Source organism: Eubalaena glacialis, chromosome 6, assembly GCF_028564815.1.
Source record: "Eubalaena glacialis isolate mEubGla1 chromosome 6, mEubGla1.1.hap2.+ XY, whole genome shotgun sequence".
NCBI lineage: Eukaryota > Metazoa > Chordata > Mammalia > Artiodactyla > Balaenidae > Eubalaena > Eubalaena glacialis.
In genome coordinates this window covers 56,925,123-56,941,582 of record NC_083721.1, presented here as the reverse complement: position 1 = coordinate 56,941,582, position 16,460 = coordinate 56,925,123, and the positions used below count along the sequence as shown (strand labels likewise).

Sequence of the window (16,460 nt, the reverse complement as noted above, 5' to 3'; positions counted from 1 at the left end):
ACCATCATCCATCAAGATAGACTATATTCTGACAATAAAGAAAGGCTCAATAAATATAAAAAGATTCAAGTCATATGTTCTATGACCACAATAGAATTAAATTAGAAGTCAGCAACAGAAAGAGATCTGGAAAATCCTCAAATATTTGGGAACTATACAATACATTTATAAATAACCTATGGGTCAAAGAAGAAATCAAAAGGGAAATTGAAAGTCTTTGAAATGAATGAATATGAAAGCACATATCAAAATTTGTGGGATGCAGCTAAAGCAAAACAATATTTTTAAAAAGGGAAATTTATGAGACTAAATCCCTATTTTAGACAAGAAAAGTTTTATATTAATGACCTCAGTTTCCACCTTAAAATGCTGAAAAAAAGAACAAATGAAACACAAAATAGTCAGAAGAAAGGATATAATATAGATCAGAGGGTAAATCAATAAAACAGAAAATGTAAAAACAATAGAAAAATTCTGTGAACAATAACTTGTTCTTCAGGAAATCCATAAAATTGATAAATCTCTAGATGGGGAAAAAAGAAGAAAATTATCAGTATCAAAGAGAAGTGAAGTCACTACAAATTCTACAGATATTAAAAGAATAATACGAGAATATTTTGAACAACTTTATGCCAATAAATTTAACAACTTAGATGAGAGGGACAAATCCCTCAAAAGACACAAATTTACAAAGTTCACTCAACAAGAAATAGGTAACTTGAAGAGCCTTATATCTATTAAAGAATTTAAGTTTGTAGCTAAAAACCTTCCTGACTAATGGGCATCAGATATATCTGGTACATAAAACTTTAAACTTTTTGGAATTCAAATGATATAAACCAGAGGCAAAAAATTCTAATATTTCCAGGTGCCAGGTAAATAACGTAAGTGAATGATGTGGAATAATTACAGGAAAAAACAACTGCCAAAAATACAGTCTAACTTTATTTTTACTGAACCATGGTATATATAGAAATGCAACAACATAAACATATATGATAGCAAAGATTTTATTTTAAATTATACATAAAAACTTAAAGTCAGTATGTAATTATTAATTATTAACTTTATTTCTTGTGGGTTTTTCTTGGCTTTTCTCTGAAATCAGAAACCTGATTCCTTTTCTTCTGCCCTTAAATATTAGTATTTTTTGTGTTTCCTATGGCATTGTGGACAACTTAAAATATTTTACTTTGTCATCAGCATTTAATTTTCTACAGATCCATAATGGAAAATAATTATTGACAGAAGTAGGCACTTCCCAATATGGATAGAATTCTTCCACAAAATGTGCTCTTTCTCTCTTTACTTGGGTGGCTTCTTCTCATTGTTCAGTTCTCAGAATTAAAATTTCTTCTTCAGAGATGCCCTCTCTCCATTATCTCTTTCTTCTGTTTTCTTAATAGTATTTTTCTTACTAGTAGCTACACTTTTCTTTGTTAACCTGATACTCATCTTTTCTCCTAGCCTGTAGTTCAATGGGTGCAGAATCTCAGTTTCCCTCATCATTGTATAACTTAGTACATAAACTGCCTCAGGAGTTCCACAAACAATTGAAGAAAGAGTGACTAAGCTCTGGTCAGAGGGTAGGACTGATAGCTGTCATGTACAATTTTCTTGGTCAGTGATGATTTGAGACCGAATTAAATGCCTACTCCAAACGGAGAGAGATAGAAAGTTTTTTTTTTTAATTATTTTTTTGGAGGGCAATTTAAGAGCACTTATCAGAGTTTAAATAGGACACAGACTTTGACCGAACTCCTGGCCTTTCAGAAATATATTCTGTAGAGACTTACAGAATGCACACCTTTTAAAGCAGCAATTCTTTTCCTAGACATTTAGCCTCAAGGAGAAGTCAGACAAGTACCAAATATGTGCTGAGATGCATTCTCATTACGAAGTTATTTGTAAAAGCAACAAAACAGAGATTGGAAATGAGCTAAATGTACTTCAAAATTATTTAAATAAGTTTTGGTATAATCATCAATGAAATGCTATGCAGGCATTAAAATTATAACTGTAGTTAGTTACAGTTAAAAATAACAGTGGAAATAAATCTACAATATATTATAGTTAAGTGAAAAAAGTTTAAATAATATGTATAAAATAATCATTCCCCTTTTTTCTTTTTCGGTTAGAAAAACAACTAATGGTCATATATGTGGGTATATACATGGTCATGCCCAGAAAAACATCTAGGAGAATATATAGAAAGTTGATCACAGTAATTATCTCTGGCTAGTGGAATATCTAAATTCTTTTTGATACTGTTTATCGTTACAAGGAATATGCATTAATTTTATAATAATTTTTAGAACTAATAAAGATATTTCCATTTGCGAAAAATATTTCTTAAGATTATCTCTCTTCTCTTAGAAATAAGTTTTAATGTCTCCCATGCCTTTCAGTCAGAAATTTCTTCCAATTATGGGGTGTTTCACATTGATGAGAAATGAGAACTGTTTAAAAAAAAAACCATTGACTTTTATTTCTCTTTCAACATGATCCAGAACATATTTATGCTTAAAACCTTTTTTTTTTGTTTTTTGTTTCGGTTTATTTTGCTGAGTATTAATAATTGTTTTGAAGTTATGATTTTGTTATCAGGATCAATTTGCAAACTTGATTTCATTTACATTTGACTACATCAGTATTTTTTAAGTGAATTCAAATAACTAATTTAAATAACTAATTTGTATGGTCTTCCATTTGCTGTGTATAACATAAGCTCTGTATAAAAGGTGAGCCACCATCCCACCAGCAGACGATCAGCTAATCACCCTGACATATCACGCTGTGTCATATGGGGTCTTCATTTCTTTAACAGCCACTTCCAGTAAGAGCTGGATCACTGAGCTAGATAATAGTCCAGCTAGTTTACAGTTTCTTTCCGTGCACGGATCAATCCAAACAGCCTGATGGGATCATCATGAATGTTTTCCTCTATTGCCTGGCTTTCTGGTGGGAAACTGTCCACCAAAGTGGTCTTAGAAAGGTTGATATCCATTGCATGTACCTGCCCATCTTCATCCTTGTCTGACGAATAAGTTTTCTGTTTCTTGGGCTTTCTGCGCTTCCCCTCACAGCTGTGATCTAGTGAGGCATAGAACATCTTTGCTTCAGTTTCCTAGAAAGAAAGGTAGGTTAATTCTTCATTGTTAGCCATTCTTTAACTTTGATGACCTCTGGGTATTTCTAAGGCCTATAAAAAACACACAGCTTGGTTGTTTTCTGGGCTTCAGCTACCTTATTTACCAAATTTGTCAATTAGGATGATAAGACTTTGGAGTGGAAAATGCTTAAGTGAACTTTTTGTGTGTGTATAGTTTTATTTCTTTTTTATACTCAAAATATACATGAACCTTTTAGATGGATTTTTACCTGCCTCTCCCCCTGCCTTCACCTCAGGGAGTGCTTGCCCTATGTTTCGCCTATCAAGTAACAATACTGATTTGTTAAACTGGGAACAAAGCACGACAGGAAGGAATTTAACCAATCAAAAATCTGCTTTACTTATGTTTAATACTTGGTCATTTTATGTTACCCGCAAAACTCCCAAATTTTTCTACATTTTTGAGACTCAGAAGTATAATGTTGGGGACTTCCCTGGTGGTGCAGTGGTTAAGAATCCTCCTGCCAATGCAGGGGACAGGGGTTTGATCCCTGGTCCAAAAAGATCCCACATGCTGCAGAGCAACTAAGCCCGTGTGCCACAACTACTGAGCCTGTGCTCTAGAGCCCGCACGCCACAGCTACTGAGCCCATGTGCCACAACTACTGAATCCCGCGTGCCTAGAGCCTGTGCTCCGCAACAAGAGAAGCCACCACAATGAGAAGACCAGGCACTGCAACAAAGAGTAGCCCCCGCTCGCCGCAACTGGGGAAAGCCCACATACAGCAACAAAGACCCAACACGGCAATAAATAAATAAATAAATAAAAACTAAAATCGTGTTAAAAAAAAAAGAACTATATGTGTTTGCTACATTATAAAAAAAATAGTATAAGGTTAACAGTGTCCATTTATATGACTGGCATTTGGCAAGAATTGCATTTCCCATTTTTTCCTTTTTTTTTTTACTTCTTTCTTGCCTACCCATCCCCAGATCCTGTTTGAGCTCATTTAGGTTGGTCTTGGAGATATTCATTTGCATCCAAGAAAGCCTGGTAGTCCTCTCTGGCCTAGAGCTGCGTCAGTACTAGAATAAGAAGGGCAGGAGACTAGAGAAACTTGGGGAAAGCAATAGGCCTGAAGACAAAACGTTGAATTTGGTGTTTGAAAGTTTAGGATTGAATTCCAGCTCTGTAATTTACTGGTCATGGGACCTTGGGCAGTTTTTGTTTGTTTGTTTGTTTTTAACTATTTTGAGCCTCTTGCTGTAAAATGAGAGTACCTATCTTACAACATTATTAGCAAATAGAGATAATATACAGTTGAACAGTTGACCCTTGAACAACATGGGGGTTAGGGATGCCAACCCCTTGAGCAGGTAAAAATTCACATATAATTTTACAGTCAGCCCTCCATTTCCGCAGTTCCGCATCCACAAATTCAACTGACCCCTCACTGTGTAGCACTGTAGTATGCATCTGGTGAAAACAATCAGCATTTAAGCAGCCCTGCGCAGTTCAGACCTGGTTTTTCAAGGTTATCAGAGCTGTAGGCTAAATTATCAGAGTTGTAGGCTAAAACTTTAGGACAGCTATTGAATAAACCAAAATATTCTGTGTTAAGGATTTACCATTCAGACTAAGCCAAAGGTATATCAATTTGTGGAGTCTAGGGTAAAAAAGCAACATTTGGATTAACAAAAGCCCTATGCGTGGATAAGCTTCTCCCTGTAGGCACTTGTTTTCATGCTAAAAGTTAAATGTCTTAAATCTTCTCCACCAGGCAGGGGGATGGCTCTATTTACAACCTCTCTTGTATGTTTGTCTGACTTTTTATTCGTAAAATAATCATTTCTGGAAAATTGTATAGAAGATGGGTAACTTGTATCCTTGCTTGAGTCTCTACACTCTGCCAGTTAGCCCATATACTGTCTTCAAGTTATTATCCTAAGGCATAACTTCAATATTTTACCATTCTGTCTCAAGAATTTTAGCCTAGAATCTGAATTTTGTAGCATGGCATTCAAGGTTTTCTATGCTTATACTTCCACACTTTCTATTTTGATTCCCAGTACTCCCCTACATAAACTCTCTATTTCAAGCAAACTGGACATTTCACTGCTTCCTGAATACACCTCATGCTTTTCAGACCTGCTTTGCCTTTGACTAGATAGATAGAGAAGATGTCAGTGAGGTTAGAAAAACAGCCAAAAGGCACTCAGTAATACAAAGGGGTGGATATCTTTTTCGACCGTCCAGCACTTTGTTCTATTCTCTTTCTTTGATAAATCCTCCATTTTCCTTTAGGAAATTTCCCTCTTCTCTCTGGTCCTGGAGAGCCTATCAATCACAATGCTGTACTCCAAGCTCAGCACAGGATTAAGCATGCGACCCAGGCTGGAACCAATTACACTACCCATCCTCCTGCCAACAGAAGTTGGCCCAAGTGTGGGCATGTGACTTCAGTAGAGCCAATTGCATGGCATCTTTGGGACTGAGGTACAGATGCAGAAATAGAAAAGATATCTTTTTCTGGATTTGGGAGGAAGAAAATCTGAGTCTCCAGTGGCTTTCCCAGCCTCAGTGGAAGAGTCTGTTGGTCATAGACGAGAATGAAGTCAGTAACAGAGAAGCAGGGAGAAGAAATGGAGAGAGCCCTCATATTCAATCATTTCAAAAACAGAAGACACTCTTTCATCTCCCAGTTACATGAGCCAGTGATTTCCCTTTTATGCTAAAGTGGTTTGAATTGGGTTTTTGCACTTACAACTGAAAGCAAATAATGTATGTCTGGTCAACAACTGGTCCACTTTATCAAGTCCTGCAGAGTTCAAAAAACGAGGGTCCTGAGAAAGGACCACAATGTGTATGTGTAATAGTCATTTGTGACTTCCAGAGTGTTGTTTTACTTGAATAGATGGGTGGAAAATATAGACAGGGAAAAAAGAATTTGTATCTATGAAAAGAAATGGAAACCATGGAGGAAAGTAAGAACCAGTTTAGGAATTAGAGAGAAAAACAGGTTGAAGTAGAGCTTTGTTGTTTTATTTGTTTTTAAATATTGCAGAGATTTGTATATATTGGTAGGTCAATAGTAATTCATTTAAAGAAAGAAATGGAGACAAATTAAATAATTGAAGGTGCAAGATCTTGAAGGAAATAGGAGAAATACTCAAGAGCACAAGTAGGAGTATTGGCTTTGGAAAGAGGAGAGGTTGCTTCTGACATAGGAGGGAAAGGAGGGATAGGTGAGAGGTTTTAACATGAGGATAAGAGAAAAGAAACAAGTTCACACTTGCATCCTTCAAATTTTTTTTAAGACATGGGAACTCTCATGAACTCATTTTATCGTTAGGTTCCCTGATCATCTCTTCCTAGTTAATAGTAGACTTAGATACTGAAATTACAACTTCTGAACTGTACACATCATTTTCAAAGGGCAAGAAACTTATTCCCTTTTCCAACAAACACTTTATCCATCAGGCTTTATTGCATTATATTATAGATTCTTTATGCTTTTGTAATTGACCAAAGTAACTATGTATCATAGTAGCTAACTGGGTAGTGTTTTTGATGATAATGATCATTCTAATAAAATGGAATTGAGCAAATATGAAGAGGTGACTTCTGGGTGGGATAAATTGGGAGATTGGGATTGACATATACATGCTACTATATGTAAAATAGATAACTAATAAGAACCTACTGTATAGCACAGGGAACTCTACGCAATACTCTGTAATGACCTATCTGGGAATAGAATCTGTAAAAGAGTGGATGTATGTATATGTATAACTGATTTACTTTGCTGTACACCTGAAACTAACACAACATTGTAAACCAACTATACTCCAATAAAAATTAATTTAAAAAACCAAAGAGATTACTTCCAATTTGTGAAATTAAATTTGTGAGAAGGGTGAAATAGAATGAAGACTAATCTCCTTAGAAGTGTCTTTAAATTATATATATAATTTATAAAATATTTATGAAATAGCAGACTTTTAAAGATATTTTAAGGCTTTGCACAATTTCCACTTGAGTAAAAACCAGATGCAGCACAAATAAAGCTGGCCTGTTTAATTTATATGTTTTAAACAGCAACTTCTACTCAGAATTCTCAGTTCTTTTATAACTAAGGTGCTGTGAAACTCTGCATTTCAGGTGGTGTAGTTATATTTTAACCTTCTTTAGAGGTTTTCTCTTTATTATCATGAATATTACCATGAATTTTGCAGATCATATTATAACATGCAGTTTTTCATATCTTTTATCTAAAAAATACATTTAAAATTAATTGAACATCACATGACAGATTTGCCCATGAGAGGACGACTTTACATTTTGCTTAAACCTCACCACATCTTGGTTTCTTAATAAAAATTTCAAGAATTTGATTTTTTAGGGGATTCATATAAGGAAAAAGAGAAATTCTATCTTAATGGGAAGTTTCCAAGTTCTGACCCATCTTTGGGAGGAGAGTATTTTCTATTAGGCTGGACTAAGTTTGGATTCTGTCTCCCCACTCAGTTTCTGAGTCTCCAGGTTAAGTTTTTCATCTTTTGCAAGCCTCTGTCAGATGGGAATAATCGTGCTGTCTCCCTTATAGGAATCTAAAAAGATATGCCTATAAAGCACATAATACAAGCCTGACATGTAACAACTGCATAGGAAATGCTGGCCCTATGACTGTTTCTAGGGAATAGCACAAGAGCACATAATAAAAGGGACGAGATCGGGAATAAGAAAGAACCATTATAACTGAAATTTATAACATTTCAGCCTCACGTATGCTAAGAATCGTGAATGGCAGTGCTATGTCTGAGGATGTTGAACTGATTGTGGTAGTAAAAAGATAAACTACCCATTTCTTCTTGGGTTTTTCTGTTTCTACTTAGGCTTTAGTCCTGCCTATCTCCACACAAGCCATGTGTAAATCTCTTGTCATAAGACCATAGCCATAGGACTTGTATTAAATTTACACTCATTTTTTTTTAATAAAACAGAAGTATGGTCTTTTATAATTAGTTAATTTATCTTTTCACTAAAGGTCTCTTTCTCCCCATCCACCATAAATTCCCGACATCTAGGTCTTCTGAGAATTCTGCATGTGTCAACTTTTATATTTATTTCTATGATACATGTAATTTTTTTTGCTCTGAAAGAAAAAGCTTAACTAATTCTTTAGGAAGAGAATCCACTTTTCCCTTGAAATCTACTGCCTTTGTAGTTGTACGTAATTTTGACTCTTTAAGTGTAGCTCTGAGTACTATTTATTTGCCTTTGAGCTTTTCATTAGAGCTCAGGCTCCAGAGTTTGACACCGATTCAGAATGCAAAATTTCTAACAGGCTGCTTCTGATGTTTATCAGAATGTGCTGTTTTTATGCTCTTGCAACATGCAGCTGTGCTATGACCTAGGTTGAACTTGGCCCTTGATACGGAAAACAAGACTTACCTGTGAAGGTGGGGCGTCTTCTTGCAGTTTGTTCACAGATTTCTCTGGCGGGGCTTTCATTTGTTCATAGTAGTTTTCATCCACTGGTTCTTGGGAGTGGAAAAGAGATTTACAATGGAAAACTAAAAAATGCTGGCATGAATAAAAATACATGACCCAAACAACATTTAGCTATAAATGTGAAACCTTCAGGGATCATTTGACTAGGCTTTTTTGTGAAGATACAAAGAGGTAAGGAAGCACAAACTGCTCTGCAGATCAGACTGTGGAGAAGTCTGTTGCCCTACAGCATTAACAATTAGACAAAAGAAGGTCACTTGGGATAAGAACGAGATCATACTAATTTTTTTATACCATTGTAGGACATGACAATCTCAACTTAAACTACCATTTAGATGTTATTGAGATCCCACGAGTTAAAGGATTGTCTGTGTTCTCTTTAAGCGTGGTTACAAATGGTGCAGATGGCATAAAGCACAGAGCACATATACTGATGATTACGATTTGGTAATTTTTTCCATAAGTAAGACGTTTTACTAAGAGGCCTTCTTAACCTTACATACCATTTTTGAAAAAGAGGGTTTAGATTATGTTTGTCGTCCCATAAATCAGTGACAGGACAGTTCAGCCAGGCTGTTTTGAGGGTCTGGGGTGTATACTGCTGGTACTAAGTACTTGGGGGTTTTTGTACCATGTCCACCAGCCAGCAGACCTGCACTTATTTCATCCTGTGGGGATGTTTACTGAATCATCCGTACCTTTCTTTCCCCAGATACTCCTATTTAAAAGGGAGAAGAAGGAGAGTTAATGACTTGTAGGATGGCGAGTAACCTGGCAGAGATGTGGATTGCACCAGTTTGACCCCATAGATAAAAATATATGTTTACTATAATACAAGGTACTTCAAAATCATTCAACCCTTTCTGAAAAGCAATGCAGAGAACTGGCCCATAGGGTGATGTTTCTCAAAGCATGGATCATGGAAAACATGCATTAGAATCACCTGGAAGCCTTGTTAAATAGCAGGTTCCTAAGCTCTATCATGGAACTACTAAATCAGAACCTGTAGGAGTGACACCTGTGCTCATTAGACATGGAGACTGCAGATATGGTGGGCTTTGAGCCACCAGAATACATAAGAAATTAAGTCCTCAAATATTACAGGTGGGCACCAAAATTCTGCAAGGGGAAATGGGAAGGAAAATTATTTTTAATAGTCTATTCCTGAAAAATAGTTTCTGATTACTCAGAGTGCAGAGCTTAGAGGACACTTTACAGTGGGGGGTAAGACAAAAATTAAATAAATTCTTGACTCCTATAAAATTCTCATGTGTGTAACTTTAGGAGATTCCATACTGTTTTGATATATAGAGATTCAGATAAATTTAGCCCATGACTGGAAATCTCTGTGTTCGAGACTCGGAGATCAACAGGAATTAACCCCCAAGTCTCCTATCATGAATTAAGTGAACTTCTTACAGGGCAAGGATAGCGTTAAATCCTAGTGTTACTCTCAACAGCTTCTCTCATCAGAGCTCTGGAATTAGATCACAGCTGTTTGTTTTGAGGCATTTAGGGGCATTTTATTTTTGGGGTGGTTGGGATATTTCAAGCAATAAGGGATGCTGGGAATTGAAGAGTACTTGTTACAAAAGAACAAAAAAATGTATAATCCACTCAGTGATGGTTTGGCGCTTCTCTTTCCCTGCTTGTCATCAGTGTAAACCTAGGTTCTCTACTTTAAAAGAACCAGTTAAAACAAGAGAAACCAGAGAATGTGTTCTTTGTTCCAAATTATTCACTGTAGATTTGCTTTTATATACAGAGCATAAAGCACTGTTTTCCTGGGTCATTTACTGTTCTAGAAATAGCTTTATTTCATAGAATTCTGTGTGTGTCAAAATTCATGGTAATAGAGTCTTCCGGTATTCTCATTACTACTAGAGTAAAATAAAGAGAATATAGAAAAACAGGATGTTGACTTACACTGAATGTTGCAATATGATTTATGATATGCAGCTTTGGAAATATATGCTAAATGATATGCTAAAAATACTGAATTTATGGTTACCATTGGAACATTTAAATGTGACTGTGACAAAAAAATAAGCTACCTCAAATTCTTTGTGGAATTAAGTGGGGTAATTGATTTATAAATAAATTTAATTTCTGGAAAAATAAAACTTACCTGGGACCACATTATCTAAGTTACCATAAATTGGTGTGTCTTCAAGATCATACTCATTTTCCCTATAATAAGGAAATAATTTGCCTTGTTAGAATCTACTTTACACATAGTTCAAAACTAATTTCTCAGCTAAATTCAATATTGGGTAAATTATTGCATGCTCTTATTCAGCCTTGACCACCCAAGGTAGATAGGCAAGTAAGTGAGTAAATGCAAGTGTGTATGCGTATGTGTGTATGAATTTGAAAAGATGTGTTTTGGACCCTCTTTTGGGGAACAATAATAGCAAATACTTATTTAGCACTTGTTGTGTGTCAGATACTACTTGAAGTGCATTATATATATTCATTCATTTAATTCTCACGACAATTCGACCAGATAGGCACTACAGCATTCCCACTTTATGGATAAGGAATCTGAGGCACAGCTTGGTTATATAATTTGCTGAAGGTCACAAGACTAGTAAATGGCAGAGCTGGGATTAGAACCTAGATTATCTGTGCTCTAATCTATACATTGTACTTCCTGTTTATTTGTCAAGAATATCACTCTGAACATACCCCTAACACTCTGTTTACTAAATAAATATTGACAGTGATGATTAAAAAATAAGAGGCCAGAGAAATATCGTAGACTCAGCTTGGCAGATGCAATAAAATGATTGATCACCTATTACATCCAAATATTGTGCTGTTTTACATGCATTATATCGAAAACCAAGGGAAATTCTGCAGAAATATTATTATTTTCCACTTTACAGATAAGTCTGAGATTCAGGCAGATTAAAGTATTTTCCCTAACCTTATGTGTAATATCAGCAATAAATAACACTTGTGAAAGCTTTCTTTATGCCAGTGCTCATTCAACCCTCAGGACAACCCTATGAGAAGCATTTTTTAAAAATCCCCATTGTGCATATAAGGAATTTGCAAGCTAGAGAGGTAAATTGTCAAAAGACACATAGACAGTAACTGTCAGTGCTAGGATTGTAATGCAAGTCTGGTCCTAAAGCTCTGAATACTATTTGCTCTTGATGTTTGATTAACTTTCCTTATAGCCTCATCTGAATAATCCTATTAGGATTACAGTAGACAACCTACCATTGCCACCAGACAGTGACAATGGCCCTGGTGACCAGCTTTCACAATAGCAGGTTGGGGACAGAAGAACATTTCAGGCAGTGAGAGTGGCATTTCATAAAACAGCAGCAAATGTTTTAACATTGAGATTACATATCACTGAGAGCTGGAAGGAATTGCATCAAAAGGAAAAAGAACTCTTATCTCAAGGCAGAACACCTATATTACTCCCATGCTTCTGAAAGAAGACACTATATGTAAATAGTAAGTAGGTATCGTTAAAAAAAAAAAAAAAACAGATCAAATGATACCTGTATGAAATGATTTGAAAATCCAGATGCTGGCATGTATTTCACTTATCTGATAACAAAGAAACTCATCCATAACCTTTCTTTCCATTGGTAATTCACTACAGCTTAATATTGGGATATGGAATAGTCCCTGCTCATGGTTTTTCTCTGGCTATACAGAGAATATAATAGCAAAAGGTGAAGAATTTTTAATGACAATCCATCCATTTTTCCTAGCCCACACAGATAGCAGATACAACCTGCAAATGATAAATCATGTCCAAAAAATGAATATCATTTCATTCTCTATGAATGAAAATAAGACGTGATTTATAATGCAGTGCCCTGTGTCTACGGGCAGGTCTCAAATGATTAATCATCGCAAATAAACTATTATAAAGAAGCAGTTGCCTAACCAACAAATTAAAAAGTATGTCTTTACTTGGCAGTGCCAAATAGCTGCAGCCTATTGCAAATATCTAATAAACTTCAAGCACAAATGTTTGGCAGTGTTTTATGTTGAAGATTGATTACTATTTAAAATAAAGTAATAAATATGCCCAGAGGCTAGTGTACCTCTGAGTTTTGGGCCAGATCAGATTCTCCATTGTTCTCAACATGTCTGAAATGATCTTCTAACTAATCAGCACATTTACTGACATTCCAAGATTTAAAATAATATTAATTGCATCTTTTACTAGGGTTCAAATTTTCTGCTTTCACATAAATTTTCTCTAGTCTCTATTTTTAAAGTTTGTATTTATATTTTATTATTATTTTATTGTGAAGTCCTTTAAAGAAAATGCCTCAAATACTTTATTATCTAAGTAGATTAAATAAGTAAATTCAATTTTTAAAAAATCATTACTTCTGAGTGGGTGATTTTGGACATAAACTCTCTGAATTTCAATTTCCTTATTTATAAACAAGGATATTAAATTATTTAATCCCTATTGTTCTTTTCAGCTCCCAAATTCTATGACATAAATGTAGGGTTCCAATATCCAAATAAAAATGAAAGATTTCTGTAAAACTAAATAAAACTATTTTAAGGGGCTGGGAAATTGTAAGATTGATAAAAAAGAGTAAGCTTAGGGTCTATCAGAAGTTGTTTTTGCTAAGTGTTAACCTGATTTGCTTAGTAGACATTTCTTTGAATAGGCAGATATATGTTTGGGCTTCACCAGTGTATCAACGTTACTGAAAGCCATGAGAGAGGATGAAATTACTAATGGAATGAGTGTAGAAAGAGAAGAGGTTCACTAGACCGAGCCCTGGGCACTCTGTTGTTGAAGGTTCAGGAACCAGCAAAGGAGAAGCTTCTACTAATTGAGGAGAAAAACCAAAAAGGGGGTGGCCCAGAGTCTGGAGAAGCAAGTGTCTCAAGAAGTAGAGTGTCAATGTGTCAAATGCTACAGATGGACCATGTATAATGAGACTAAGATTTGCCATGTAGATTTCATTGGTGATCTTGACAAAAGCTGAGTCAGTGGATTATTGAGGACAAAAGATCGAGTAGAATAGGTTCAAGAAAGAAGAGGAAGAGAAGTCAGCAAACATGGACAGAATGTAGATGGCACTTCCAAGTTTTGCTATAAAGGGTGCAGAACAATGGAGAGGTAACTATAGGCAATCTAATATCAAGGGAACTTTTCTTTTCTTTTTTTTAAAAAAGATGTCAGACAGTACTGTCTGTTTATATACTGATGGGAATGAGACAAAAAGGAAAGAAAAAGCAATAATGAAGGAGGAGAGAAAAGGGAAAGTTGTTGCAACAATGTGTTCCTGAGTATATGCTCACTAAATTTTTACTTTCTCTGGCAGGGACTGTGCCATGGGTGTAGGTTTCTTGAATTTGGGGTGAGTGGATATCAAAGATAGACCCTTGGTCCAGGAGAAAAGTGTAAACCCCAGCAATTTTTGTGTAACTAGGGTTAGTATGGCTAGGGTTAGCTAAGAACCAGTAGTATTTCCTATGAGGGGGGAAGTTAATGGACTCTCAGGCAATGATATCTAACATTAAATTTTTATTCTCTTGATCAGTGTTCAAATGTCCTTCTAATGATGTCTACTTTTTTGTAAAGTCAGTTAAACACAGGAGCTTATATTGCCAGTGCTTTGGAGCCCTTGAAAAGAAGAGTCTTTTGTCAAAGTTTGGGGGAAAGGAGACTGGAAAGATCTGCCAGCATGAAGAATTCTAAACAAGATGGGGAAAGAAAACTAGAGCAGTGACACAGAGCTAGGGGTGCCCAAGAGGCAACCAAGAATAAGGTTTTTGGAACCTATAGGCACATTCTGGGGGATTCCCAAAAATACGTCGGTTAGGGACTGGACTTCTTGCATTCGCACAGGGTTGGAGCTTGGATTATGGTTACTTGTACACTAAAACAAATAAACAGAAGGCTGGAAAACATGGAGATACTTTGGTTCCAAGTGTGGCAGTGGTCACAGTGAGGGCCTCATCTGCATATCTACCTGGAAGTCTGAGGCACCAGGGAAGGCTACCCAAGAGTTCTATTGTCATCAGGATACTCAACCCTGGGAACAGGTGGAGAGGACAGCTGAGACTAAAGGTCTGTTCCAGGGCATCAGGTCAGTATATTTAGCAAAAAGGGGAAGTGAAGGGGGGTGGTTCTCAGCCTGCCAAACTAGAAATCCAAGAAATCATCTTAAGGTAGAAGAATAGCTGCGATGAGATATGTTTTGTGATAAAAGCACCTTTCAGTGCCACCCAGGAGAAGACCACGCAAAAGTCGCTGGGGATTTGTCCCAAGTCCTTGAGAGAGACTCTGAACACTGAGGAGCTATAATAAGCTTAGTGTAAATCTGAACTGCTTTCCTAAATCAAGGGGTAAATATAATTCAAATGGGTGGGAATTTTCTTAGACCTTAATTTTCACCTAATAAAACATTCAGCCTTTTTTTTTTGTTTTTTTAATCAGTCAGCTACCCTTGTAAGTACAGTATTATATTATAATCCATACTTTTCAGATGGTAAAATTCCACTTCAGCAATGCTCATTTTCCCAAGATTACAAACCTGGTAATTGCAAGAGTGATTAACATCCAGAACTGTTTGTATCTCAAACCGATGATATTCTCACTGCATTATCCTCGTAACACAGATCAAAAGACAAGAATTGTGTAGAATTACGTTTAAAGGACAAATAAAGTGGCCCAGGGGTAAATACCAGGAAGTGTATATTTAACTTTCTATTAGATAGAGACGCTTTGCTGTCCTTAAAGTGACCATGTTCCTGACTTACTAATGCAGGAAGGCAGGGATTTGGGGAAGCAGGAAGATAAGACCAGAGAAGCAAATTTCTTTCCCCTCCAGCATAGCTTCCCACCTAAACCAATGCTGAGTAGGGGCAGAGGGACAGTGCAGCAGGGAACCCAGTGTGAGGGAATCTTGCCTCCCTTCTACCCAGCCTCGAACCGTCTAAGGACTGAGGAAGCATCCACAATTCTAGCCCTACCTAAGAAAGATAGCCCTTATTTCCACTTGCTGTTTTAATGTTTATTTCTTAATAGCTGGAGATAGTTCATTGGTTTTTTTCTGAAGCCTCCATGCTCTCCTATAAAGGTGACTTTGGCTCCCAAACTACATAATCAGAGAAATAGCCAAGCTGTGAAGTACGTACATAAACTTGTGAATTAATATGCCAGCCTCTTTTTAATAGATACAATCTGCATTGTATACTCAAATTTTGCCTAAATGGAGATTTATTACAATAGATAACAGATTATTAAATCCTCGAGGGAAGGATCGCATCTTTTCATCTTTGCATCTCTGTTGTCTAAACAAATGTTTATTTGTTGAATGAATATTTATTGAAGGAACAGATGTTATAAAAGAACAAGCCTCCTTTCTGAATTTTCCCTGCAGCTAAGAGCCTGCTTGCTTTGAGATGGGTGTTTTACCAATTTTTCTTTCTGATGCTTCCCATACTAATCCAAAAACCACCAACCCAGTCTTTGGTAGAACGATAGTATCACAAGACTTTCTATCATGCTGCATCTTAACTGCCTTTCAAATGACAAGTATAAAATCAATCGTCAGATTAACTTCTACATGGTTATGTAGGATTCTTTTTGTCATATTTTTTGTTGTAACCAAATCAGCAAATCACTCTTGAAATGAACTAATGACTTAAATTATCTCATGTTATAGAATCCAATGTTAAAAACAGTCATAAAATATAGTCTTTTTTGTGTGGGTCTGCCTGTAGCCCAGATCTGAATCTTCCAGAGACATTTCCACATGAAGAAGAATTTTTTTTTTAAAAAGGACATTTTAGAGGCCAATAAAAAGCTTGCAGTCTTACCCTGTACAG

At 36.0% G+C, this 16,460-nt stretch overlaps 1 protein-coding gene across 1 annotated transcript in view; it reads right to left on the bottom strand.

Moving 5' to 3' along the window:
• Positions 1 to 2,872: 2,872 nt before the first annotated feature.
• The window catches only part of LOC133092968 (T-cell receptor-associated transmembrane adapter 1), a 30,279-nt gene continuing 16,691 nt past the window's right edge, over positions 2,873 to 16,460 (bottom strand). The window contains exons 4-6 of the mRNA XM_061192722.1: positions 10,756 to 10,817; positions 8,568 to 8,656; positions 2,873 to 3,127 (exon numbers count right to left, since the gene is read on the bottom strand). Coding sequence (XP_061048705.1) covers positions 2,873 to 3,127; positions 8,568 to 8,656; positions 10,756 to 10,817 — 406 coding nt within the window. The remainder of the gene's footprint in view (positions 3,128 to 8,567; positions 8,657 to 10,755; positions 10,818 to 16,460) is intronic.